The sequence below is a fragment of the Acartia tonsa genome, chromosome 11 (assembly GCF_053477335.1).
Source record: "Acartia tonsa isolate MP-2025a chromosome 11, ASM5347733v1, whole genome shotgun sequence".
NCBI lineage: Eukaryota > Metazoa > Arthropoda > Copepoda > Calanoida > Acartiidae > Acartia > Acartia tonsa.
The window spans coordinates 8,024,740-8,051,091 of record NC_137270.1 but is presented as its reverse complement, the minus strand read 5'-3'; the positions used below and the strand labels follow the sequence as shown (position 1 = coordinate 8,051,091).

At 31.5% G+C, this 26,352-nt stretch overlaps 2 protein-coding genes across 8 annotated transcripts; one reads left to right on the top strand and one right to left on the bottom strand.

Moving 5' to 3' along the window:
• The first annotated feature begins 146 nt into the window (after positions 1-146).
• Positions 147-26,319, top strand: LOC145331529 (prolyl endopeptidase-like). Of its 7 annotated transcripts, none has more exons than XM_080176229.1 (25): positions 147-261; positions 914-1,016; positions 1,292-1,412; positions 1,819-1,897; positions 2,211-2,299; positions 3,004-3,091; positions 3,453-3,569; positions 3,932-4,059; positions 4,576-4,642; positions 5,033-5,095; positions 5,383-5,469; positions 5,675-5,760; positions 6,112-6,230; positions 6,665-6,768; positions 7,114-7,187; positions 8,636-8,738; positions 9,227-9,281; positions 9,841-9,881; positions 10,485-10,568; positions 10,750-10,808; positions 22,154-22,282; positions 22,914-23,043; positions 24,018-24,083; positions 25,221-25,303; positions 26,028-26,319. In XM_080176229.1, exons 1-24 carry the CDS (start codon positions 193-195, stop codon positions 25,287-25,289), a joined length of 2,130 nt encoding a protein of 709 aa, XP_080032355.1. In that variant the 5' UTR covers positions 147-192; the 3' UTR covers positions 25,290-25,303; positions 26,028-26,319. The 7 variants fall into 7 exon arrangements, with proteins under 7 accessions (XP_080032355.1, XP_080032357.1, XP_080032356.1 ...); XM_080176231.1 differs by lacking the exon at positions 8,636-8,738 and adding an exon at positions 8,489-8,591; XM_080176230.1 differs by lacking the exon at positions 9,841-9,881 and having other exon boundaries at positions 9,227-9,322.
• On the bottom strand, positions 10,942-18,027 carry LOC145331528 (uncharacterized). Its single transcript, XM_080176226.1, has 21 exons — positions 17,852-18,027; positions 17,676-17,730; positions 17,297-17,401; positions 16,829-16,920; positions 16,557-16,671; positions 16,185-16,313; positions 15,889-15,996; positions 15,618-15,737; positions 15,394-15,530; positions 15,204-15,333; positions 14,951-15,070; positions 14,525-14,859; positions 14,240-14,434; positions 13,987-14,145; positions 13,633-13,695; positions 13,348-13,450; positions 13,237-13,281; positions 12,929-13,005; positions 12,655-12,727; positions 11,451-11,488; positions 10,942-11,271 (listed from the first exon to the last, which is right to left on the bottom strand). The coding sequence occupies exons 1-21, from the start codon at positions 17,890-17,892 to the stop codon at positions 11,208-11,210; spliced, it is 2,304 nt and encodes a 767-aa protein (XP_080032352.1). The 5' UTR covers positions 17,893-18,027; the 3' UTR covers positions 10,942-11,207.
• Positions 26,320-26,352: the final 33 nt, after the last annotated feature.

The window sequence follows — 26,352 nt, the reverse complement described above, 5'->3', positions numbered from 1 at the left end:
TTGAAAAGAAAAGACACTATGCTTGTTTTATAACTTTAAAATCAAATATTTAATGATAACAAGAACTTACTATTTTAAGTCAATAAGGTACAAAAAATAATCCTTATAGGTAGATAATTTTAACAATTAAGTGATATTTCCTTTTATTGGTTTTATTATGAAATATTTTTTTTACATTTTTTTCAGAGAATAATGGCTGGAATTGTTTACCCGTCCGCTAGGAGAGATGAAACCCACTTTGACGACTTCCATGGAGAAAAGGTTAGTATTAGAATAATTATGAATCGCATTGTATTATAGACAGTTTTCCGCAGATATTAAAATGAAAAGATTATAACCAATTTTCTTAGTCCCTAATGGTCAAAGGACCAGTTTAATTAAACTGATTTATGATTTTTATTTAAATATTTGTGGGAAATGGTTTGTAATATGATGCTATACATGATTTTTCAGTATGACTGAGAATCTGTTTTAATCGTAATAATGGAAATTAAATATATTTCCATTTCCATGCACATATTGGATATCAATCTTATAAAGAAGTAGGATTAAGGTGTGTAGTTGCATGAAGTGCATTTAACTTGAATTTTGTAAACTGCACGTTTTTTTTCTGTTCAATAGTTAGGTAAACTATTGCTATTCATTTTAATACAAAATTATAAATGTTAGATGGTATTGTAACTTATGCTTGCAATAAAACTTTTTAAATGCACTTCGTGCAAATATCCCTTTTATGTAATTTGGCCATCTTATATCAGATTTTCAAATTTTGTTTAATTTTTCTAACCAATAATACTGTCAGATTGTTCCAACTGAGTGCTGCTATTGGCCAAATTGGAGTTTTTATTTAAAATTTCTATACCTATTCATTCTTTTTAGGTATATAACTATGTATATAATTGTCCTATTTAAGGTGGCTGACCCATACAAGTACCTGGAGGACCCCGACTGTGATGAGACCAAACAGTTTGTTGACAACCAGAATAAGATCACCAAGGAGTACATTGAGGCCTGTAGTAAGTCAGTTTTTAGATACCAAGCATTTCGATATCTAGTCGTTGTCATTATTTTTTACAAAAAACATACAAGAAAAATTGTTACAGAAAGTCTGCAAGAAATACACTGTTCTAACTGCTGAAAGTTTGCCACAAGTAGACCCAATACCCTTGTCTACCTATGGCAGTCTTACTGCAAGTGGAGCGGTGTATTTCTTGCAGGCTTCCTTTAATATTATTTAAGACCCAATTCTACAAAGGGAAGCTTCACTGCTAAAGGAAAATTATAATCTTAGAGGACCGAGAGCATATCAAGAAGGAGCTGACTGATCTCTGGGACTTTCCCAAGTATGGTTGTCCTCACAAGAAGGGAACTAGATACTTCTTCTCTATGAATACTGGTCTACAAAATCAAAGGTTGCTACTTAGATTGTCAAATACATAAATAGATAGGTATATTGTAATATATATTCAAAGTTACATTTATGAAAATTCAGGAGGAAAGAGTGCCTTATCATACCTAAATACTCCTTTTCTGTACTTTAGACTTGATGAAAGCATTTGTCAAATTTATTTCTTTTCTTTAACTGTTTCTATTGGGTGAATTATTAAAAAATTAATATGTTTTATGTATGGCTTCGAAACCGATTAATATTAACAGTTTTAATCTTTTAAGTTTTCATATTAATATCCACATAAAGCTTTCTAAAATCCAATGCGATAAAAAATTAGTGGACAATTTTCTTAGAAAAAAAAATATTTATTTCTAAATAATTACATTTTATTATCATTCACTGTAAGAGGTTTTTAAAAAATATTTTAGTGTGCTGTACGTCCAAGAGTCCCTTGAGGGTGAACCCAAAGTCTTCCTTGACCCTAACCAACTCTCTGAGGATGGAACAGTAAGTACCACTGCTTGCAATTTTTTAACTACTTTTTGTTGTCAGTTTGTTATCCTTGCTATATCCTTCCATTGTTTCCTTATTGTCTGTTTTTATACCTAGTTATTATATGAGAATGTCAGTTTGTCCATATCTGTAACTGTAATATCTTTGCCATATTTAAGAGATATGGCTAAACTTTTTCTTAACTAGGTATCCAATATACTTCGAGGATGAATGCGTTTAAAAATGTTTTTTTATAAATTACGGATTTTATCAACTAGGCTTTGTTATCAATTTATCATGATACCTAACTGTGGATAATCTTTTTTAGGTGAGTTTGAAGTTATCCAAGTGGAGTTATGATGGCTCCATGATGGCATATGGACTCTCTCAGTCTGGCTCTGATTGGTCAAGTATCAAGTAAGATTTGTTTTCATTGGTCAACCAGCAAAAGATTTGTTGTAATTGATTAAATATTATTTGAGCAATGAGATTATTATTAAACTAAGCTACCAGCCAGGGGCGTCCAAGCTTTTTATTTTGGGGGGGGTAAAAAATTTTGAAGGGGGGGGGTAAAATGGCGCGCGCGAAGCGCGCCGCAAATTTTTTTTCACCCCCCCCAAAATTTTTACCCCGGGGGTAAAATTTGCTTGGGGGGGTAATTACCCTCCCTGAAATCTGTTGGCTTGGGTAAATTTAGTTTACCCCCCCCAAAATTTACCCCTGGGGTAAAATTTTTTGGGGGGGGTAATTTAAATTTTATTAAATATATAGTATTAAAAATGCGCGCAAGGCGCGCAAAATTTTTTTTTATTAGAGATTTTTTATTTTGGGGGGGTTATTTACCCCCCCAAAATTGTTTGGGGGGGTAAATACCCCCTCCTAAATGGTTGGGGGTGTAAATGGGGGGGGGGGGGGTAAAATGAAAAAAATTTTGAGGGTGCACCCCCAAAATCGTTTGGGGGGGGTAATCGCCCAATTACCCCCCCCCCCTTGGACGTCTATGCTACCAGCCCCTTAAATTATAAATCTTTTACAATGATGATCTCTGCTCAAATTTTAAAAAACTGCAAAGTATTTTATTTTTTACTCTTATCACATCAATAAAACTATTTTAATTTTAGAATCAAGAAAGTTGAGTCTGGTGAAGATTACCCAGAAGTTTTGGAGAAAATTAAATTTTCATCTGTTGCTTGGACCCATGATAATAAGGTTTGTTAGAAAATAGTTTTAGTATATTAAATCATATTTGCTAATTGAAGAGTTGGTGGGTGTCTCTAATATTCTGGAAAACTTAAGTACCTAGATAAAAATAAAACCTGCTGCTTACTCAAAAAGTCATTTAAATAAAATGGCAACTTAACAGGTGCAATTATTTTTATTAATTTCAATTTACAATTAAACTACAAAACAAATGTTGATATAAAAGCTTAGATTATCTGTAATTATAAAGTAATGAAAAAACTATAGCCAAAATGATGGCTTTAAAAAGATGTATACATGCCTCTTTTGAAGCAGCAGTAGATTTAGTATATTACTAATACTTCCTATCTAGTTTAAGTTTTATAATTAGGGATTCTTCTATGCTTGTTATCCCCTGCATGAAGACAGCAAGGCTACTGGTAGAGATACAGCCAATGTTGAAAATCAGAAGGTTTACTATCACCTTGTGGGAACCACACAAGATAAGGTATACAAATAATCAAAGATTGTAAAATGAAATAAAAACCAGCAAATAAATATAATCTGATTTTACCAGAAAGTAAGGAAACATTTAACTTAAAAAATAGTTTTAAATTATATTTTGGCTTTAAAGCCCTGAGGACTTTTTAAAAAAATCTTGACTGGTTTTTATAAACCAACATTGTCCATGTCTAAATTTTTCCATAATTTTCCAATTAATTTACTTCAGGGGTAATTTGCTTTATCATAATTGGAAGGTTATCCCTTAAGATCCCTAAATCTTTCTTATTTGAAGATTTTGAATTTATAGAAAATTAATTTTGTGTTTAAATGATACAAAAAAAATATTCCTCTCTTATGCTTTCTTAGGATGTGTTGGCGGTGGAGTTCCCTGAACACCCCAAGTGGCTGATTGGCTGTGAGATAACTGACTGTGGCAACTATATAGTTATAACAACAAGTGACTCCTGCAAATATAACCTAGTGTACCTGGCAAGGTAAAAATAATTTAATATTTTTTCTCGTATTTATTCGAATCCGGTGGATAGGAACCGGTTCTCATCCATACGAAAAAACTATGTCTAGCATCGTATTATATTCAGCTTTCTACGAATATAGAAATGTACAATCATAAGATTAAAACCAGTTTTTTTAGCCGGTGCCTGCGGCACCTCAGGGCTAAAAAAACTAGTTTTAATCTCATAATTGTACATTCTATATCCGCGGAAAGCCGTTTATAATACGACACGAGAAATAACTATTAAAGCATGTTATTATAGTCAAGTTAATTTAAAGAATTTTAATATAAAGTATTAAATATCAATAGCGCATATAAACAAATTTATTTTAACCTGAATAAATAAAGGGGCTATACCTACCAGAAATTTTCTTTAATTAACTTGTTACAAGTTAATGTCTTATAAGTCTTGAAAACATCTCTTTATTATATTGTGTTTCCGCTCAAGTCAAATGTGTAAAATAAAGTGAAAATATAGGTACTACGTCTTTTTTAGTTTGTCTGACCAATGTAAAGAGGGAGTTAAGGATAAGCTTGCCATCACTCCACTTGTACCTGAACAGGAAATACAATCATCCTATTGATAGTTACAAATAAAGTTGGATAGATAGACGGTTTGTTAGAAAGCTGCTTAGATATACATTTCTGGAGGGTTTTATCTTGCTATTATATAGGAGGAAATATTATACACACATATAAATACTATACATGGTTAGATGGACACAGCTTATTGGATTTAAAACAAGATAGATAATTAAAGAGAGGATTTTAAGATAATCTTGCTTTTATTCAAGTTACCAGAAAAGCTATATACCAGATATGGTTAGAACTTAAGTTAGATAGGTATATGTATTTTATTGGATTGACATACAGATGTAGAAAAAAAGTGTTAAAGTTAATCTTGTCATAATGAAGATTGTATAAATAGTTGGATAAATTGTATTAACACTTAGTTTGAAGCTGATTATGATTATGTGACAAATGTTGGAACAAAATTCTACTTCCATACAAACAAGGTAAGTTATAACACTATTTGTTTTTTCATAAAAGAAACTCATATTGATGTCATATCAAAAGCTTTCTTAAAGTCAGAAAGTGACAAAATTTTATAAAATTGCTTCATATCCTTTCATCTTAGATTGTTAATTATAAAGACATTCAATTTCATTCATATTAGCAGAATAAAACATGTTACAAATTTAGCTTCATGACCTTTGATCTATAGTTTTACTTGTTTACAATACAAGATTCACGCTAGCTAAAACCTAGCTACATGTACTTTCATTTCAAATCATCTGTTCAGAATGCAAAGAGATTCAGACTTGTTAGTATTGACAGTACAAAACCTGAAGAATCTAATTGGGTGGATATTGTGCCAGAACATGAAAAGGTAAATTGGAGGCAAGATAAATTTTTTTTTGTTTTGCTTACATGTGAGCTTTTCTATCTATACCTAGCAAATGTAAATAAATATCCATTTTAGAAAAACCTTTTAATCAGTTGTCATATTAAAGATTTCTATTATTTTTTATTTGTAGCAAATTTTATTTACCTATAATTTTGGGTGTAACAAGTTTTTACTAAAATTTTTTTAGGATGTTCTTGAGTGGGCTGCGGCTGTGGCCGGGGATAAACTTGTTACTTGCTACATGCAGGATGTCAAGAATACCATGCAACTTAGGTACAGTCAGATGTATAGATAGCCAAATTAAAATTGATAATTTTAGGTGTATAAATAGATAGAAATATAGACAAACACATAGATAGTTCCTGGTTTCAAACAGAATATCAAGTGAACCATGCAACAGTGAAAATCAAATGGTTAGACAGAAAGACAAACATTCATGATTCAAACAGAAAGAAAGATAAATAAAGTCACCAAATCAAAGATACATTCAGAGAGTCAAACAATGTATTTGTCAAAGGAATACAAAAGTATATAAATAGACATTTGAAAAAAAATATATAAACTGATATACAGACAATAGGTAGATTTAACTGTCATACAGTAAAAGATGCTATTTTTTTAAAGATCTTTGTCTGGTGAGCTGATCCACAATTTTGAGCTGGCTATTGGTAGTGTCACAGGTTTCAGTGGGAACATTAGGCACAATGAAGTTTTCTACTCTTTCTCCTCACAAATTGTTCCAGGTTGGCTTTTTTAATTGTGATAAGGAAGGGGCATACATTGAACTGTTTATTGTACTTGTATTTAAAGTTTTAAAAACACCTTCCATCATTCGTTGGCATAAAACCTTTGTGTACTTATAGTAAATCTTAATTGGTGGGTTCAAACTAGCTGTGTTAAACATTTTACCTATTTAGCAGAAATTATTTTATTAATTTATATTTAATTTCTTTTAGATTATTACAATTATATTCGGGTTTTTTTTTTTGGGGGGGGGGGGTTGTTTTAGTGTCAATTTCTCTTGGGAGGGTCCCCCAGTAAAGTTACCTGGGCCTTTAGGAAGTTACACAATAAAGAAGAACCATATAGGTTCATTGGTAAACGAAATTCTTTACAGACATACACACAGTTATCCTGATACTTATATGGTGATTAATGTATTCATCTATCAATTTAGGAAGAATCTACCATGTAGATTTGTCTAACTCAACAGTCAACCAGAAAATCCATTCAGAAACCAAAGTGAACAACTTCAATCCTGATGACTTTAACTTAGAACAGGTATTTTTTAAAACAAAAATGGCAACCTCCATAAATGCTTACTACTAGGTATGTTAATATCCCTTAAAATACCTAAAAAAAATTGTACAAATTAAGTTAGTTATAGTGTATGATACCTAATGAAAAAGTAAGAGCTAAATAATCAGAAAAATCTTTTTTTTAAATACAGTCATCTTTAAATGACAGTTCAATAAATCATAAATGAATTTTCTTGTCAAAATGGCTGTGTAATAGGTTTAGTTTGTTTTAATATGGCCTTATGTGACTATGCCCTCTGTTTATAGAACTATATGTATCTATAATCAAAGCTACTTTGAGGGATAATCGTTCTTGAAATTAATTTAGGTGTTCTATCCAAGCAAAGATGGTACAAAGATCCCAATGTTTATTACAACAAGAAAAGATTTTGTTGCTGATGGGTAATTTTTTAATGCATAGAGTGTGTTCTATAAAGTTTTGGTTCACGCACTCTATATTTATGACTGTAAAGTTTTCAATTTAAGCAAAGATGGTAAAAAGTTCCTATATATTTTATTTTCATTACTATCTACTAGAAAAGATGTTTTAGCTGAAAAGTAATTTTTTCATGCATAAAGCGTGTTCTATAAAGCTTTGCTTCTCTCACTATCTGAATATTTGTTTTCTACAGTGTGTTTTTTTTTATGAGAACTTTTTTGAAAGCAATTTTACCCCACTTAAAGTTATCAGAATTTAATGATTAATGGCTTATTTTCTTCGTTTTTTAATGCAATTGATAAAACAAACGAAAAATATTACAGTTTTTGTTTAAAAAGTACTTTAAAATATAAAATTCAAAACTAAGGTGTCAACATCTAAAAATGGTTTTAGCGCATTTTTCTTATATTCAAATCTTCTACCGTTTGCAAGAATGGCTACAAAATGTTGAGATATAGAGCTAAAAATTAATACAGATACTATTGGGGACATTTACTAGAATATATTAAAGTTTGAAGGCCATATCTCAATCAGGGAGGGAGTACTGGCCCCCCAAAGTCAACTACTGAAAATCCAATTTTTTTTTTGAAGATTTGAGCTTAAGAAAAATGCGCTAAACCCATTTTTAGATGTTGTCACCTAAGTTTCGAATTTTAGATTTTTCTGCACTTTTTAATAAAAAAACTGAAATTTTTTTAATGTTCCATTAATTGCATTAAAAAACGAAGAAAATAGGTAAGCCATTAATCAATAAATTCTGATAACTATAAGTGGGGTAAAATTGCTTTCAAAAAAGTTCTCTCAAAAAAAAACACACTGGATATTGATTTTTCTTTTTGTTTCTTTAGTACTTTAGTTAAGTTCATGTTAGGTTATATCAGGATAGTGGCTAGGGAAGAAACTCCCCCCCCCCTAATAAAAATTAAGTGAGGGGGATGGATGAGTGCTCGACGGGCAATTTGTGTTAAAGGACCTTTTTCACATTTACACATCCAAATTATCATATAAGGGGGGGGGGGGGGCATTATGACATCTAAACTTAAACAGTAAGCAAAATGGTCTAAATATTGAGCTAGATTCTTTAAACTATATACATTTATATATTTACGTTAAGTGCTATTTTAAGGTTAAACAAACTTAAAAATAAAAGGAATTCAAGCAAATTATGTTTTTAATATAGGAGTAGGTATTAAGTAATACAAATTACAAAATCAAATTTCCCAAATTTTTATATTCTGCCATTGACCTATCCTTGTACTTACAGGACTACTGGTTGTCTGCTGTACGGTTACGGTGGATTCAGCCACAGTATAACTCCCTACTTTAGCATTTCCCAGACCTATTTTGCCCAACATTTTGGTCCAGTGGTAAGTCAGTTTCTTCAAATTTTTACAATCTTGCTTTTTTTTAGAACAAGCGGATGTCTTCTGTATGCCTACGGTGGTTTTAGCATCAGTATGACTCCCTACTTTAGCATTTCTCAAACTTACTTTGCCCAACATTTTGGAGCTGTGGTAAGTTCTTATTACTGCTATGGTCTTTTTTGATATATTATAGCTAAAATTTAGCTCTAAGTTTGTTGTTGGTTGTTACTTCTGTTGAATTAATATTCAACAATTGTCTTTTTTTTTACTGTAGAATTTATATTAGTGAAGCTAATCTATAATTCACTGTATATACCTACCTACTTTTTTTTGTGAAGATTTTCCATAACAAAAAAATCTAGTATAAAATTTACTTGGTTCGTCAGTCATGCCACAAAAAATATTTAATTCATGTTCACAAAGCTTTTCTGATTTTCTATTATTATGTGGTTTATTCTTCTTTATCTTTTATTATTACTGAACACCTGCTCTATATGGCACTTTGGTCATTTGTCTATCCATGATTTTTTCATTTAAGTTTTGAATAATGTCCCCTGAAGGTTAGAACTGCCATTCCTATTCTTTTTATTTTGGAATCAATTTATATAAAAATGTTGTCATAATCTTGTTTACTATAGGCTATTGCTAACATTCGTGGTGGAGGTGAATATGGAGAGGACTGGAGTGATGCTGGTAAAAAGATGAACATACAGACTTGTCTAACAGACTTCCAGGTAAAAAGATGAACAGACTTCCAGGTAAAAAGATGAACATACAGACTTGTCTAACAGACTTCCAGGTAAAAAGATGAACATACAGACTTGTCTAACAGACTTCCAGGTAAAAAGATGAACGAACATACAGACTTGTCTAACAAACTTCCAGGTAAAAATATGAACATACAAACATGTCTAACAGACTTTCAGGTAAAAAGATGAACATACAAACTTGTCTAACAGACTTCCAGGTTAAAAGATGAACAACCAAAAATGTCTAACAGACTTCCAGATAAACAGATGAACATACAAACATGTCTAACAGACTTCCAGGTAAAAGATGAACATACAGACTTGTCTAACAGACTTCCAGGTAAAAAGATGAACATACAAACATGTCTAACAGACTTCCAGGTACATAGATGAACATACAAACATGTCTAACAGACTTCCAGGTAAAGAGATGAACATACAAACATGTCTAACAGACTTCCAGGTAAAAGATGAACATACAGACTTGTCTAACAGACTTCCAGGTAAAAAGATGAACATACAAACATGTCTAACAGACTTCCAGGTAAAAAGATGAACATACAAACTTGTCTAACAGACTTCCAGGTAAAAAGATGAACATACAAACATGTCTAACAGACTTCCAGGTAAAAGATGAACATACAGACTTGTCTAACAGACTTCCAGGTAAAAAGATGAACATACAGACTTGTCTAACAGACTTCCAGGTAAAAAGATGAACATACAAACATGTCTAACAGACTCTCGGGTAAAAAATACGGATACAAACATGTCTAACAGACTTCCAGGTAAAAATATGGACATAAAAGACATTTAGGTAAAAACATTGACATACAGTCGTTTCTAACAGACTTCAAACATGTCTGAACATGGGTGAGCTGAGTAAGGCTAAGATATTTTTTACTGAGTAAATAAAAGACATATTCAGATTATCATTAGATTATACCAGGGGATATGGATTTCTTGAACTGTCAAGCAAAGTTTGCGCAAAACGGTCCATTGTTGCATAAGGTTTATATTATCCTAGTTTTCTAATTACAAAAATTGTTTTACCTGAAAATGAAATTTGCTCTATTGTTTTTCTTACTGACGCACATACCTTTGATAACAGTCATAAAGGCATAGCTTGTAAATTTTTTTATTTTAGATGGCTGGTGAATATTTAGTGAAAGAGAAGTATGCCGACAAAGCAAAGCTTGTCATCCATGGTGGTTCTCATGGTGGCTTCTTGGTAAGAAATTTTACCTACCTTTTTATTTTTCAGTCCAATATCCCTTACCTCCGTGAGTATTGTAGCTTATCTTTACTTTTAGCAAGTTCACAGTAAGTTTATTTTATCTATGCTATTTTGTCACAAATTGTTTAAGTTATGCTTTCCATGAAAAAAAGGTAAAATATTTTACTGCTTTTAGGTTGGATCCTGCACTAACCAGAGGCCCGACCTGTTTGGCGCCACCTTGGCCTCTGTAGGGTAAGACTAAGTGATACTTATGAATAAAGGATGTCATTGTCTAGGTGCTTGTTAAAATCTTAAGAATGAATATTCTTTAGTCTGGAATAATGGCTGGCTAATTATCACAATTAGTCAGCCAAGAGAAAAAGAATTAAGAAAATATCAATATATTTAGATTTAAAATTATAAACAAATACAATGATACAAAAATGTCTTTTCTACTGCTGCCTAATATCACATTATTAAAATTTGTGTTCCAACTTTTCCACCAATGATAAAACATCATTTTGCCTTAATAATGATTGATTTGACTGGTAGAGAAAACAACATCATGAAAATATTGATGACATTTTTAAGTTTTAAAATTTTACCTTTAATAGAATAAATATGTAATACATTGATACAAGTAAAAAATAGTTAAAATGGATGTCCACCAATAAAGATAAATACTTTGGCAAGAGCAGCACCTGCAAACTTTCCTCTGAAAGTAAAAATTATTTATAGACATTATGTATCTCAATACAGAGCCTGTCACTATAAAATAAGTTAATTTTGTTAGTATTTAATTTATTAATAGAGAATTTTGCTAAAATGTAACTGTGTTCTGCTTGACATGACTTGTAAATTTCCCAAATACATTTTACTTAATTAAAATTTAACCTGTAATACATTTCCATGTGTAATTCCAGTTCAATTTCCTTACAAATAACAAATTTTTACTACATATTTTAAACAGTTCACTTTTACACAGTGCCTTCGAAGGTGCTTTGACTTTAGTGTCAGAACCTAAATTGGGACATAGTGCATTTCATCACCCTAGGTTAGGTAACTTCATTTCCCTTTTCAATAAAATCTAAAATGCAGCGGTTTTTGAGAAAATTAGATTTAAAAATTTCAAGTTCAATTTTCACCCACTAGGAGTTAGCGCATAATCATGACAAGAAAAGCAAAGATTATTTATTTAAAATTTTGAACAACGTTGCTTTTATAAAGTCAGTCATAAAACCTCTCTATATATTATTTATTTAAGGCTGAATTTCCGTGACCTTAGCAAAGCAATTGATAAAAATGGCCATTAATTAACTCACTTCAGGAGTGGTTTTATGAAGAACTTAATAAAAGCAAAGTTGTTCAAAATTTTAAATTAAAATAAATAATCTTTGCTTTTCTTGTCATGATTATGCGGTAACTCCTGGTGGGTGAAAATTGAACTTGAAATTTTCAAATTTAATTTTCTCAAAAACCGCTGCATTTTAGATTTTATTGAAAAGTGAAATGAAGTTACCTAACCTAGGGTAATGAAATGCACTTTGTCCCAATTTAGGTTCTTACACTAAAGTCAAAGCACCTTTGAAGGCACTGTGTTTAGTTTTCGATTTTGTACAAAACACCCTCATCCTATCTACATATTTACTACTAGCAAAAAAAGCATCAAACTTCAAAATAATCTAAATTTGAAAAATTAAAATTTTCAATGCATAAATTGCTTTGTAAATTTAAAAAGCCTTTCCCTTTGACCGGAGTAGCTGAAAATAGCTTTTGAAATAGCTGGGTTATCTGTAGTACAACTTTGAAATTTAGGGAAAAAATGGGCAATCAATTGTGTGTTTATCAATTTTTTTTGCCAAATGTTAGGGAGTCAAAATTTTTATATTGACATACAAGAACAAATAATCTTAAGTATAACAGTTGTCTAGAGCTATTTTTCTTTTAAAAGTACTGTTTTTGTTATTTCTTGATGAAATGAAAAAAGTCTTAATGCAGAAGAAATTCGATGTAATCCAAGTTATGCCTTCAAAGTTACGCCTATAATTGCTAAAAATTTCAAATGGCAAGTATCTAACTAAACCACATGTTCTCTTACCTGAGGACCATCTAAAGGTTCTCTTAGAGCTAGTGTTGCATGATGAACTCCAGTTCTCAAAAAAAAGGATTGCCTGGACAAGATTTTTAATTTCTATCTTCTTTTTTTTAAGTATTTAAAACATTTGAATATGTATATTAAAAATTGAGAAAATATAAAAATCTTACCAAGATCAAAATTTGAAACAAAAAAATCAAATAAAACTTAGCGAATATTACAAATTTTGGATTATTGATATTTTAATTATTAACATGTTCTTGGTTATAATTTTTACCTGGATGCGGGTGTAATTCCTCTAGGTGCTCTGGCACTCAGCAAAGCCAAGTTGAATTTTGTTGATATTTGAGCATACTAAAATTTTAAGAATTGTTGTAAATGGTTATAAAATAATCATGAAATATATTTGAAGTTACTTTCCAGAACATGCAAATTTTTAAGTAATTTTTGGTGTAACTATAAAATTATGTCTTATGTTCCTTAGACATTACATAAAATTTTTACATTTATCCATTTCTATTACCAAAATCTGTCTATGTCAGGGAAGGAGTTTTGATATTTTTATTTTTATAATATTCCACTTACCCTAGCACTCTGCATTGTAAATAACTCTAGACCTGAAGTTGCAATCTATAAAATTAAAGTAGTTATTTTATTTAATGACTAATATGAATAGGATTTAGAAATAATTCTTACTGGTATTTTGGAAACAATTGCAAGGAAGTTATAAGAAAGTGATACAGGTTTCTGAAGGCATTCCAGGTCTCCCATTCTACATCTGTTGTTCACTTTTTTGCACCTGAATTTAAACTATCTTGACAATTTAACACAAAAATGTTTTCATATGAAGGAAAATAATATGTTAAGTTGAATATGTTTCATGCAAAATCTTTGTTTCCCATTTTTTTACTAAAACAAATAACTTTAGATCTAATTATTTTAAAAGCTTTACCATTTTCAAAAGCAATCAATTATAGCTACCTGTGACTTGGACCTGGTTCTTTTATGTAGCCTTCAGGGCAACTGACATCCATACATTTGTAACTAGCAAATAAGATACAATGGTTGTGTTTAATTTTTTACATCATTTAAAACTAGCAACTTTGATCAAGAGGAGGGTGGAGATATCATTATCATACTTAGTTCTAAATATACAAAGGGGATTTTGGATTTTGTAACAGCACCTCCCCTCCCCTCCTCCACCCACCTAAAAAAATTTCCCTGACAAATGAGAAACTTCCTTGAAAATTGTAGATTGATTGTATTGTTATTGAAAAAAGACAGCAATCCTGTTACTTTGGTACATAGTATATCATTTTATCAAAAATGTATCACCTTCCTTTAGTGTTCTGACAGTACTCCCCATCATTGCAAGGATCTTGTTCACTACATTCATTGATATCCAAGCATGTCTTTCCATCAGAATCTAGCTTGTATCCAGTTGGACATTCACATCTAAATGTGCCTGGTTCATTTACACACATTCCAATGCACCTAAAAAAAAAACAACAAATAAATATATTTGTTGTTTCACAAGTCAAGTTACTATACTTTAAGATGATTTATTGGCAGTAATTTAAAAGTTTACCTCTGTTCTTCACACTCATCAATATCTTCACAAGTTCTCTTATCTGCAGCTAGCTGATATCCAGGCTGACATCTGCACCAGTAAGATCCATAAGTGTTTTGGCACATGTGTCCACATATATCTGGCACTTCTTCACATTCATCTATATCTGTACATCTATTGTTGTCACTTTTAAAGCCTTGCTTGCATATACATCTATATTATAAAAATGTTTAAATGGTTAGGGTTTAAGAAAATTGTGTACTTTTGCATATAATATTATCCCAAAATTGAACATTTACCTACCTGTAAGAACCCTCAGTATTCTGACATTCTGAATCCATACCACACAAAAATCTACTATTCAAAGCACACTCGTTAATATCTTTACAGACACCATTCACCTCTCTGTAACCAGGACCACAAGAACACAAATATGATCCTATAGTGTTGCGACACTGAGATCCATGGAAGCATTGAGCTGTCCCTTGTGCACATTCATCAATATCTTCACATATTCCAAGAGCAGAATTTAGCTTTAGTCCTCTCTCACACTTTGACAAACAATCATAGCTTCCCATTGTGTTGATACATTCTTCACCATTGTTGCATGTGTCTGGAGTAGCACATTCATCAATATCCTTTAATATTTCAAGTTGATGATATACATATTTTTAAAAAGTAAAATCTTGCAATTGAATCATAATCAAGTTATTTGAATTATTTAGTTACCATACAGTTGCCTAATGGCCCAGGTTCAAATCCTACTCCACAATTAAGCTGAATGCATAAACCATTATGATCAAGGATTTCTCCAATATTGCATCTCTTCTTCTCACAGCGGAAAGATCCCTACAAGATTTGAATGATAAGTAAGAGAATCTATATAAGTTTTTCAGTTGAATTCATGAATCCACCAATTTTTATACATTCAAATTAGAATCCATATCAGACATTAACTAGAATTTAAATGAAAGTGTGTCACCTTGATATTTCTGCACATGTATTCAGGGCCTAAGGTATCACAGTGATGGGTTCCAAGCGCACATTCATCATTGTCTTCACACTCTCCAGTATCAAAATTAACTGTATAGCCTGTACCACAGTTTGCTAATCTAAAATTACCATAATACAGCTCAAGAATAAATAATGGTAATTTAATTGTTTAATATTACCTTACACAAACAAAGGAGCCTATTGTGTTGTCACATCGCTGTGAATCTTTGCATGTGTGTGCTCCTGTCTGGCATTCATTGATATCTTTGCATTCACCATCTGTCAGTGAATATCCAACTGGACAAAGATTCTTGTCCTGAAGAAAAAAAACACTAGGTGAAAAATTCTATTGGTCAAATTTTAGTATTAACACTAATATATTTTACAGAACAAAATAATTTACCTTATATTCCTCCTTTTTCTGACAAGTGTAACTGCCCTCAGTATTTACACAGTCCTCATCATCCCCACATGGATTCTCCTCTTCACATTCATCAATATCAATACAGGATATCAAGAAAAACTAATAAAATTGAAGATAGAAGTACTTATTACATTTAAGATATTTTAATCAATATAGTCATATTATTTACCCTGAACATAAGTCATTGGGTCAGTTGAAAGTGTCATAAACTTTAGCAATTAAAGCTTGTGTTTACAGAACATTGACTTACTTTAAATCCTGAAGGACAATCCTCTCCTAACAATGGTTCACATTCATAAGAACCAACTGTGTTGATACATGTTTCTGTTTCCAAACAGGGTGTTTCAAAACCATAACACTACAAATTAATAGAATTTATTTTAAAATGCTGAAATTATTTATGCACTAAATTTTATTTTTGAGATATATGTTGCATAGATATTGAACATTGACCTTTTTTAAAACATAAACATTAATTTCTATTTCTCATTTAAATGATTACTAAAATTAGTGATATTGATCTTTGAGCTTATGTAAAATACAAACCTCATCTATGTCTTCACAGGCAGAAATTGTTTCATTGAAAGAAAATCCTTCAGTACATGTCTCATCTTTGGCAGTATCATTTGTTAATACAGGAAGTAGGTTCTCCTCACAACACTGGTTGAAGGGATCCTACAATGTATTAAGTCTGTGTTCACTATTTAATTATTTGTCTTATCAATTTCAAACCATAAATGAAGTTTTTCCTCAGATTGATCTAAAATCTGAATTTGTTTTGCATAATCAGATAATTAGTAGTTAATTGGCTCTAAATCAAAATTAATTATGTAAAGTGCCTTAGATTACCATCTGTGATACAACCAGCTTCAAGGCAACCCTCAACTCATCTAGGCCAATAGATTTTACTCAACTAACCTGCCAAGGTGCTCCATATTTATCCGCCACTCCCCCACACTTCTGCTCCATGGAGGCTACAGTGATGCCAAGTGTACAAGCAGTACAACAATCTTCATACCTCTTTTTCTCTGGTCTTAGATGAGAAAATTCATGATCCCAATAGTCAGATTTTATATTATTTACTACAACAGAGTATTATATTTTAAAAATAGATATTTTTATGTTAGATGTAATTTTAATTTTAATGAATTTCTTATTGAATGAAAAAAATGATTTAAATTATAGATTACCTTTCTTCACCAATAAAGCATTCTTTTCCACTGAGAGCCGCTTCTTTGCCACTCTCACATTCTTGTTCTCTTCTTTTTCTTGTACAACACATCTGTTAAATTGTTGTTTTTTTTATAAATTTTATGCACTTTCAAGCTACAAAGTTTTTTCTTACCCCCTAATTGTGCATAGGTTCTCTTTCTTAATTCTAATACACAGGGAAGGTTGAAGAAAGGATATACATTAGTGGTTCAAGGGAAGGCTTGTGGAACCTAAGAAATAGGCCAAACCTGGCCTGGCAAGCTATTGAACTCTTGGCACAAGATTAGATATACACAGAAATTTTTAAGTCACATGTAAAGCGAGGCTCTTTTGAGATTACCTGTTATAAATAGCTTCTTACTAGCAAAGCTTCACAATTATAAACCTATTGGTTTAGGTTTTAAAGATTCAAGTTAATTTTAAATATGTTTGTATGACTTTTGAACCTGAATGGAAGTATAGCATATTTGCTGCATTTCTGGTATCACATTGAGCACTGGGGTTGGATAATTCATGCATTCCTGATTTAGGTTTTTACTCCATACCTCTCCCTAAAAATAAATAAATAAAAAATTAACAAGCAAAAATTAGGTACAAATTAGATTATTAGAATTTTTCTTGTGATTTATGTTTTTGGTATTCTTTAGAAGGTTAGGACCATTGGTTTGTTCCTAACTAGTAGTGTTCAAACTTTTTAACCTATAATCTACAGAAAGGAAAATTTTCTTTATTATTGTTTGGATTATGCATCATTTATTGTCCATTGTCTTATCCCTTAACCTTAAGATCCATTAATAATCCCCAAAGCATAATTGGAAAAAGTACCTTTTTACAGCATACTTCTAAGCTGTTTAATACAGTTGAATCTTGTCCATTTGCCCTACAACAAAAAAAAACATTTTAAGATTTATGGAAGAATGAACAAAGTGCAAGGAACAATAAATATTCTCTTGATTGTTTTAGTTTTTTAATTGATTGGGGTAGAGATTGACTTAAATTACCTAGTAAAGAAATAACTTAAAACAGCTAATAGAACTTTCATCTTTAATCACTTCATTACTTCAGTTTATTTTCTAAAAATGTTTTTAACACAAAATTACAACTGTAAATAATTTTTTTTTGGAACTGTTTAAAGGCGTATTTGTTACAGTGTGTTATCATTTCCACAAAGAGTATCACATTGTCAATTCAATAGAACTGCAAATTAATGCTACATAAAACAAAAAATTAGGATTTTTTTGGCCCTTCTCCTTGAGAAATATTAAAACCACAACAGGACTAGTAGGTGTATTGGAAAGCAAATCAAGTAGATTGTAAGAATCAGACAGGCAGACAGACACTGAACTACTTTGTACAGATGTTTTATTCCTCTACAAAAATAGGGAAGTGACAATATGCGAAAGTGATGGCACACATTATTTGTTACAATTTATATGTAAGCATTATTAGAAACAAGAACAAATTTATTGAAATCTTTATATATATGTAATAGTGATTGTATGTGTGTTTGTTTGAACCAAAAGATCTCTCTGACCACTTTACAGTAAGGAGGCCATAGATCTATTGGAAGATATATAAGGGGGGGGGAAGTTTTGACACATTTGCGTAAACAGGGAGTATAGGCTTTATCTTTGGACTGAGAGGATAGGTTATTAGGGATAAAATCATTCTTATATGATGAATTTTCCCAAGTTTTAAGATTTTTTGGATAGGCCTCCAGGTTCCGGAGCTCCAGGCCTCCAGGTCCTCTCTGTACAGGTAAAAATTAAAAAAATAATTTTTTTTTGAAGAGTTAGAAGTCAACCTATGAAACAAAATATGCATATTTTTGAATGTTATTCACATATTTGAAGAAAAAAACGCATATTTTGTTTCATAAGTTGACTTCTAACTCTTCAAAAAAATTTTTTTTTTTTTCATTTTTACCTGTACAGAGAGGACCTGCAGGCCTGGAGCTCCGGAAGTATTGTCCTATCGATTTTAAACTTTGCATGGTGATTCCTTTAGTACTTAGGTACGATTAGGAAAGCGTAGCAACTCAATCATTACAATTTTAAACATTTAGATTTTTTACTTTTTTAGCAACAAATTTTTATGTGATCTAATCATCCAATTGGTCTGATTTTTGGTATATTGATCCTGGGACAACAATAAACGAAGCAACTCTATAATCAAGTCCTAAAAATGTAAGTATGTCCATAAACATTATCCTGTATCGAGCAGTTTTTCAAAAAATTTACTTACAATTTACTTCTACATTTATATTCTGATTATTCAGTTCTGACACTTTACAAGTGTTAATGTCCGTTTGTCCTACCGTTTCAGTGCTTCGCTTTTATGGATGTTGTCATCCTTGTTATCTCTAAAAGGGCTGAAACAAGGATTTGTTTGTTGAACATGTTAAATAAGATTCTTTTTATTCTAGGCACGAAAAAGTGTTTGAATAAGATTTTATATAAAGCAGTTATAGTTTTTGTCTAAACCTTAGGATCTTTATAACTATTGAACCGATTGGGTGCTCTATTTTAAGTAATATACTAGAAAGCTTTAAATGTTGCATCCCATCTCTTTTTATGCCAATTTTGGACATAATTGTCGTTTTTTAAGGGTATATAGGTATATATTAATATATATAAGTTTTAAAGTTTTTATAAAGAATTTTAATGTTAGAGGTAGATTTGAAATCTGCATCAAATTTTAAGGATTTTTTATAAAATTCGTTTTTTGTATAATTCTTAAAAGCGCAAATACAATTTAAGTTAATTAATTTTGACATCCATGATAGGTGGTTTGAAAACTACCTGCGCTCTAATTGGTTGAATGATGTACGACACCTAAGCTTCTCCAAACAGAGCGCAGATAGTTTTCAACCCACCAATTACAGATGTTAAAATTAATTAACTTAAATTGTATTTCCGCTTTTATAAAAAGAGTTATACAAAAAACGATCCTTAAAATTTGATGCAGATTTCAAATCTACCTCTAACATTAAAATTCTTTCCAACTTATATATCTTAATATATATAACTTCTATCAACTTAAAGGGGACTATCCACGAACAAGAGCAAGTGATTCTAAGCATCTTCCAGCATTGACCCATAGTATTTTTTAGTGAATATACTAGATTTATGTTTAATATTTGCTTTATCGACTAAAAAGTTAGGTTTCACTATGGCTTGATATGAAAAAAACTTTGAAATGTAAAGCAATTTTTAAATCAATATCATCAAATGCTTTGTTGAGTTCAAAGGACAAAGTAAAATAACACTGCAAAAAAAGCATCAAATGTTGTAAATTGCTAAAGTACATTGATTAAACTGTTTACAACAGTTTGAACTCATCAAAACATTCGATGATATTGCACCAAACAATGCTTAACATTTCAAAGTTTTTTCATATAAAACCATGGTGAAACGTAACTTTTTAGTCGATAAAGCAAATATTAAACATAAATCTAGTATATTCACTAAAAAAATACTATGGGTCAATGCTGGAAGATGCTTAGAATCACTTGCTCTTGTTCGTGGATAGTCCTCTTTATTGATTATTTTCAAGTATTGCTGCGCTACTTTTAAGTGATCACTTGAAATAACATATAAGTGTACTATGACTCACTGGCATATAATATTATTATTACGTATGTTTACATTACGGAATTTCTAAATAGAAAATTGCTTATTTAAGCAGTTTTTTGTATGTATTTCATATCTAGTGTTCCTACATTTACGTGTGTTTTATATTTGCAATAAAAAGAAATAGATAAAATGGATAGTTAATAACGAAAGTATAATAATGGGGAATGAGTAGTTTGTCAATTTTTAAATAATTCAAATAGTTGAGTGGTCTGCGAGATCTTAACGATCAAAATAACATATTACTTTATAGAAACAGATGAATGATACTAAAGATGTATTGATATAATAAATATTTATGGTAGAAAATATACACCTAATTTAATATCTTAACAGGGAGTAGAAGGTCTTGATTTAAAAGTAATTCTAAAGAAAATAAAGACATTTAAATTAAAGATACATGTACTCTATTCTAATAAACAGACATACTTTAGTATAGTAGTTACAAGCGGCTACGCCCCTATTGGTTAGGCATCTATTGGCTTTTTGAAAAAGATTTCTCTGGACCTAGTCCTAGAGGCGATGCTGTAAGTAAAATGGGGACGAATTTCAAATTGATTTGACGGGTCTGATTTTTTTACGTCACAAGTGAAGGGAAAGAAAAGGGAAGGGGGAAAGAAACCCCTAGAAAAGAGATGGGATTTTCCCTTCACTTGTGACGTAAAAAAACCAGCTCCGTCAAATAAATTTGAAATTCGTCCCCATTTTTTGCACCAATACTTACAGCAGCCCTAGAGGCCACTAGTGGCAGTTCAAATATTTTTTGTCTTGTCTTTCCAGTGCAGTGGTGATAGGGAGGGGGGAGGTACCCTACCCCCAAAGAGTTATAAACATTTACCAGACTTCTAAGACAAACTAGGCATTTAGTAGTTATATGTACTCTATTAAAATACGGCTCCGGCTCCTACCTTAAAATTAATATATCAATTTTTGTTTTTATTTGATTAAAGCTATATAAAAGTAGAAGGATGTGTGTCTATTTGTTAAGTAACAATAGTTTTTCAGTTTATTATATGGAAATAAACCGTTGCCAAATTATAATATTACTTTAAAAAATCATTTTTAGCTAATCTGGAGCCGGAGCCGTTTTTAACGAAAAATACGGCTCCGGCTCCACCAAAAATGTTGCTGCTCCGGCTCCGAAACGCTGCTACAATGCGAAAACAATAACATTGTTTTGTAACATTAATTAATAATATTAGTTGTCATATCCTTTGTATCCCTGCATATTAAATGAAATCTAGTTTAAATCAGAGAAATTTGAAAAAAATATGATTACAGGGATGATTAATTGAAGTAAGAAAATCTTCCCCTACAATTAATTTCGCCACCTAATAATGGAAACTAAATATAAATAAATGTCATCAATTTAATTTATTATTATTGACCTTATTTATTGGACAGTTCGTTCATACAGTAGAAGGAGAGGGAATTGTGTTAAGGAGGTTGATGAAGGATATTGTTATTTTAGCCAGCTGCGAGCATAACTATATCTGAGTTCTTGATAATCTGGTGCATATCGATTGATGGTGTTGTTCAGTGCATTTTAAAAAAAAAGAATTTTGTTTATTTGTTCAGGACTTGAAACATTAGTACAATAACTAAGCTCTGACAATTTATTTAGGCATATCAATTATTAAGCTTGTATAGATTTTGTCCTTGTTTTTTTAGTGTCATGGATATGCTACGGTTCCACAAGTACACAATTGGGTACGCATGGAAATCTAACTATGGATGTAGTGAAGATTCTAAACCTGAATACGACAATCTGATTAAGGTTTCTCCTCTTCATAATATTAGGTAACTTATTAGTTAAACGTATTAGATAGATAGATAGATAGATAGATAGATAGATAGATAGATAGATAGACAGATAGAAAGATAGATAGATAGATAGATAGATAGACAGACAGACAGACAGACAGACAGACAGACAGACATACAGATAGACAATCATACAGATAGACAGACATACAGATAGACAGACATACAGATAGACAGACATACAGATAGATAGACAGACAGATAGACAGACAGATAGACAGACAGATAGACAGACAGACAGACAGACAGACAGATAGATAGATAGATAGATAGATAGACAGACAGACAGACAAAAAGACAGACAGACAAACAGACAGACAGACATACAGACAGATAGATAGACAGACAGACAGACAGACAGATAGACAGATAGACAGACAGACAGATGGACAGATAGACAGACAGACAGATAGACAGACAGATAGACAGACATATAGACAGACAGATAGACAGACAGATAGACAGACAGATAGACAGACAGATAGATAGACAGATAGATAGACAGACAGATAGATAGATAGATAGATAGATAGACAGACAGATTTACTAATCTTTCGTCTGTTCTAGAATGCTGCGCCATTTAATAAGAGAATCAATATTGTTTTAGAATTCCGGAGGGTGGTAAATACCCGGCTGTTCTTGCCTTGACCGGTGACCATGATGACCGAGTTGTCCCCTCCCACACCCTCAAATACATGGCTACACTTCAACACACCATGGGCGCTGTACCCACGCAGGTTTTTGACCGTTTTTTTTTTGGCTACTTTGACCCAAACTATAGGTACGTGTTGTATTCTCGACGACTGTGGAATTAAAAGTAGCACATTAAATATTCGGTTCGAATCCTAACCAATATCAAGAAACAACTATACAAAAATCGTTTCTGATGCTTTTTCTTGTGTGTGATTTAAATTTCAAGAGTATGTGGCAGCTTCTTACAATGCGTGATAAAATGATGTACCTTCCCAAGTAATATAAACAAAATTACCCCTTTCTATTATTATTATTGAATATGTTTGGACACTGCTTGTTTGAAGCAACCAATCAAGAATGAGATTTAAAGTATTATAGTTTTTAAGCCAACGAATGAGAGTATGTGTTTTTAAAACATGATCTCAATATAACTTACAGTTTAATGTCTCCTGTTTTTATGATCAAATTGATTTTATATTACTAAGCCTATAATAGTTATTTCTCGCATCGTGTTATAAACGGCTTTCCGCGGATATAGAATGTACAATTATAAGATTAAAACTAATTTTTTTTAGCCCCGAGGTGCCGGAGGCTCGGCTAAAAAAACTGGTTTAAATCTTATGATTGTACATTTTTATATTCGTAGAAAGCTGGATATAATACGATGCTAGACATAGGTTTTTCGTATGGATGAGAACCGGTTCCTATCCACCGGATTCGAATGAATACGAGAAATTTGTATGTCTCTTTGAAAAAAAGAGGCATCTAGTATTCACTTCTTCCACCACTTAAAAAAAGTGAGGCTCACTTGTCATTTGGCTCTTGGGACTTCCAACACAGTAGTCTTTAAGTCTTTAAAACGTTTTCTTTATGTGTGTGTGTGTGTGTGTGTGTGTGTCCGTCACAGTGATGTTTGAGTCTTCTTGGTATGTCTTTACACGAATGGACAGTCATCTTTTTTTTTATTTAAAAAAAGGTATCAGTTTTTATGAAAACTACTAATCTTATTTTATTTTAGAATAAACCCTTGTTGGTTAGGATTGACACCAAGGCTGGGCACGGGGCAGGCACTCCTTCTTCCAAGGTAAACAACTTATATTGGACCAATGGATATAGGATTTATGTGGATATTATTATATTGACAGGGGAAAATTTTTCGTCAATTTAGCTTGCTTTTAGCTCTTTTAGTTGTCAGTTTTTTTTCCAGTTTAAGTCAAGGGGATGGGGTAAAAAATTTTTTGGGGGGTATCGTTATTTTAGCCAGCTGCGAGCATCACTTTAACTAAAAATCTGATGCAACATCCAACTGATAATATGTCGATTATTGGACCACAAACAAAATTTTCGGAAAAATTTTAGCATTTTTTATTTTGGCTTAATTACCTAAGAGTTAGTGAAATGATGATCGGTGTAGTGTCAAGAAATAAGATTTTATGCCTGAATCTCACTACTTCCACCAATTCAAAAAGAAATAATGCTTTCTCGTCATTTGTATGGCCCATAGGATCTCCAAAACAGTGGTCTTTATAAAGTTGGTCTGTTCGTGTGTAACATATTTTCCCATCCGAATTTGAAAATACCAGCTTACTTTTAGGGCACATCATTCTGTTTTGGATTTCTTGGCCTGTTTTTATTTATTACAAAATTGAATTTTCATAAATCTTTACTTTTTTAAAAGCGAAGCTTTTCTATAATTAGGGTCGGTCCGTCCGTATGTCAGTCCGTCCGTACGTCCGTCCGAGATAGATAGCTTTTATTCGTTAATTTAGGCATGTTAGAATTGTCCTATCGATTTCAAACTTTGCATGATGATTCCTGTAGTAGTTGGGTACGATTTAGAAAGCGTAGCAACTCTATAATCATTACCAAAATGTCCGTACGTCCATTTTAAACATGTTGATTTTTCTACTTTTTTAACAACAAATTTTAAAGTGTTTTAATTATCCGTTTGATCTGATTTTTGGTATATTGATTCCTGGGACAACAAAGAACAATATTATAAGCGAAGCAACTCTATAATCAAGTCCAAAAATGTAAGTATGTCTATAAACATTATCCTGTTTTTAAGCAGTTTTTCAACAAATTTACCTACAATTTTGATTAGAGATTTATACATTTATGTTCCGATTTTTCAGTTCAGATACTATACAAGTGTTAATAACCGTTTGTCCTACCGTTTTAGTGCTTCGCTTTTATGGATGTTGTCATCCTTGTTTTCTAGAAAATTGAAGAGATAACTGACATGTACAGCTTCTTAGTGCAAGCTATCAACTTAGAATACAAGAAATAATTATACAAACAACAACAGGTATTATAAAAAAAACAAGCATGAACGACAGCCCGACGGACTAAGTGTATTATATTCTGGGTGCTTACTACCAAAAAGGGGGGGCAGATGTGTCACTTTTTGAAACTAAAAGTAAAACGCGCATAATCTCAGCTCATAAAAGAGTTACAGCACTAAAAGTCGGCACAGCAGTTGCTTTTGTGGAGAACAATATGGAACTGTGAAGAAACGGCTGCGAATTTTTTTTTTACCTTTTCTCGCCATAATAGACAATTTTCAATCATCTGAGATAAAATTTTAAAAAAATTGCCCTTATACACTTAACGAAAAAATTGGCCGTTTTTTCACAGTTCCATACTGTTCTCCACAAAAGCAACTGCAGTGCCGAATTTTGGAGCTGTAACTCTTTTATGGGCTGAGATCATGCGCGTTTTACTTTTAGTTTCAAAAAGTGGCACATCTGCCCCCTCCCTCATTTTCTTCAGTTAATTTGAATAGCAGCCGAGAAATTTACGGACGGGATAGACTTATGGATGTTTCGAATTAAAGAGTAGCTTCGCTAATAACAGTCATCTTAATAAAGAGTGCAACAACAATATATTACATTATTGATTTCTATTAACATTAACTTTAAGTTAGTCAATATTAAGAATCTTGAATTCTAAACAACTTTACAGCTTAAAACGTCTATTTTTATTAGCTTCGCCTTCATGCGTGTTTATATCCTTGTTTTTTTTTATAGGTTTGTTTGCGAACTGGAGAAGAGTCTAAGAATAAAATCTTCCTTACAAAGACTTCATGTATTTTTTCTGTATGTCTCCAAATATGATTATCTTCCGCTGGTTTAGAACCATTTCTTAAATCATGGAGAAAATAATGTGTTATTATTCTTTGTATTTTTTTAATTGAAAAATTCCCAGTGATTTATGTGGAGCCAAGGCTCACATACATATGCTTATTTATTTCAATGTGTTGTATGTTTTAATTTTGATAATTTTTTAAATACAAAAATAAACTTTGATTTTGAGAATAATTTAGATATTAAATTTTTATCCAATAAAGTAAC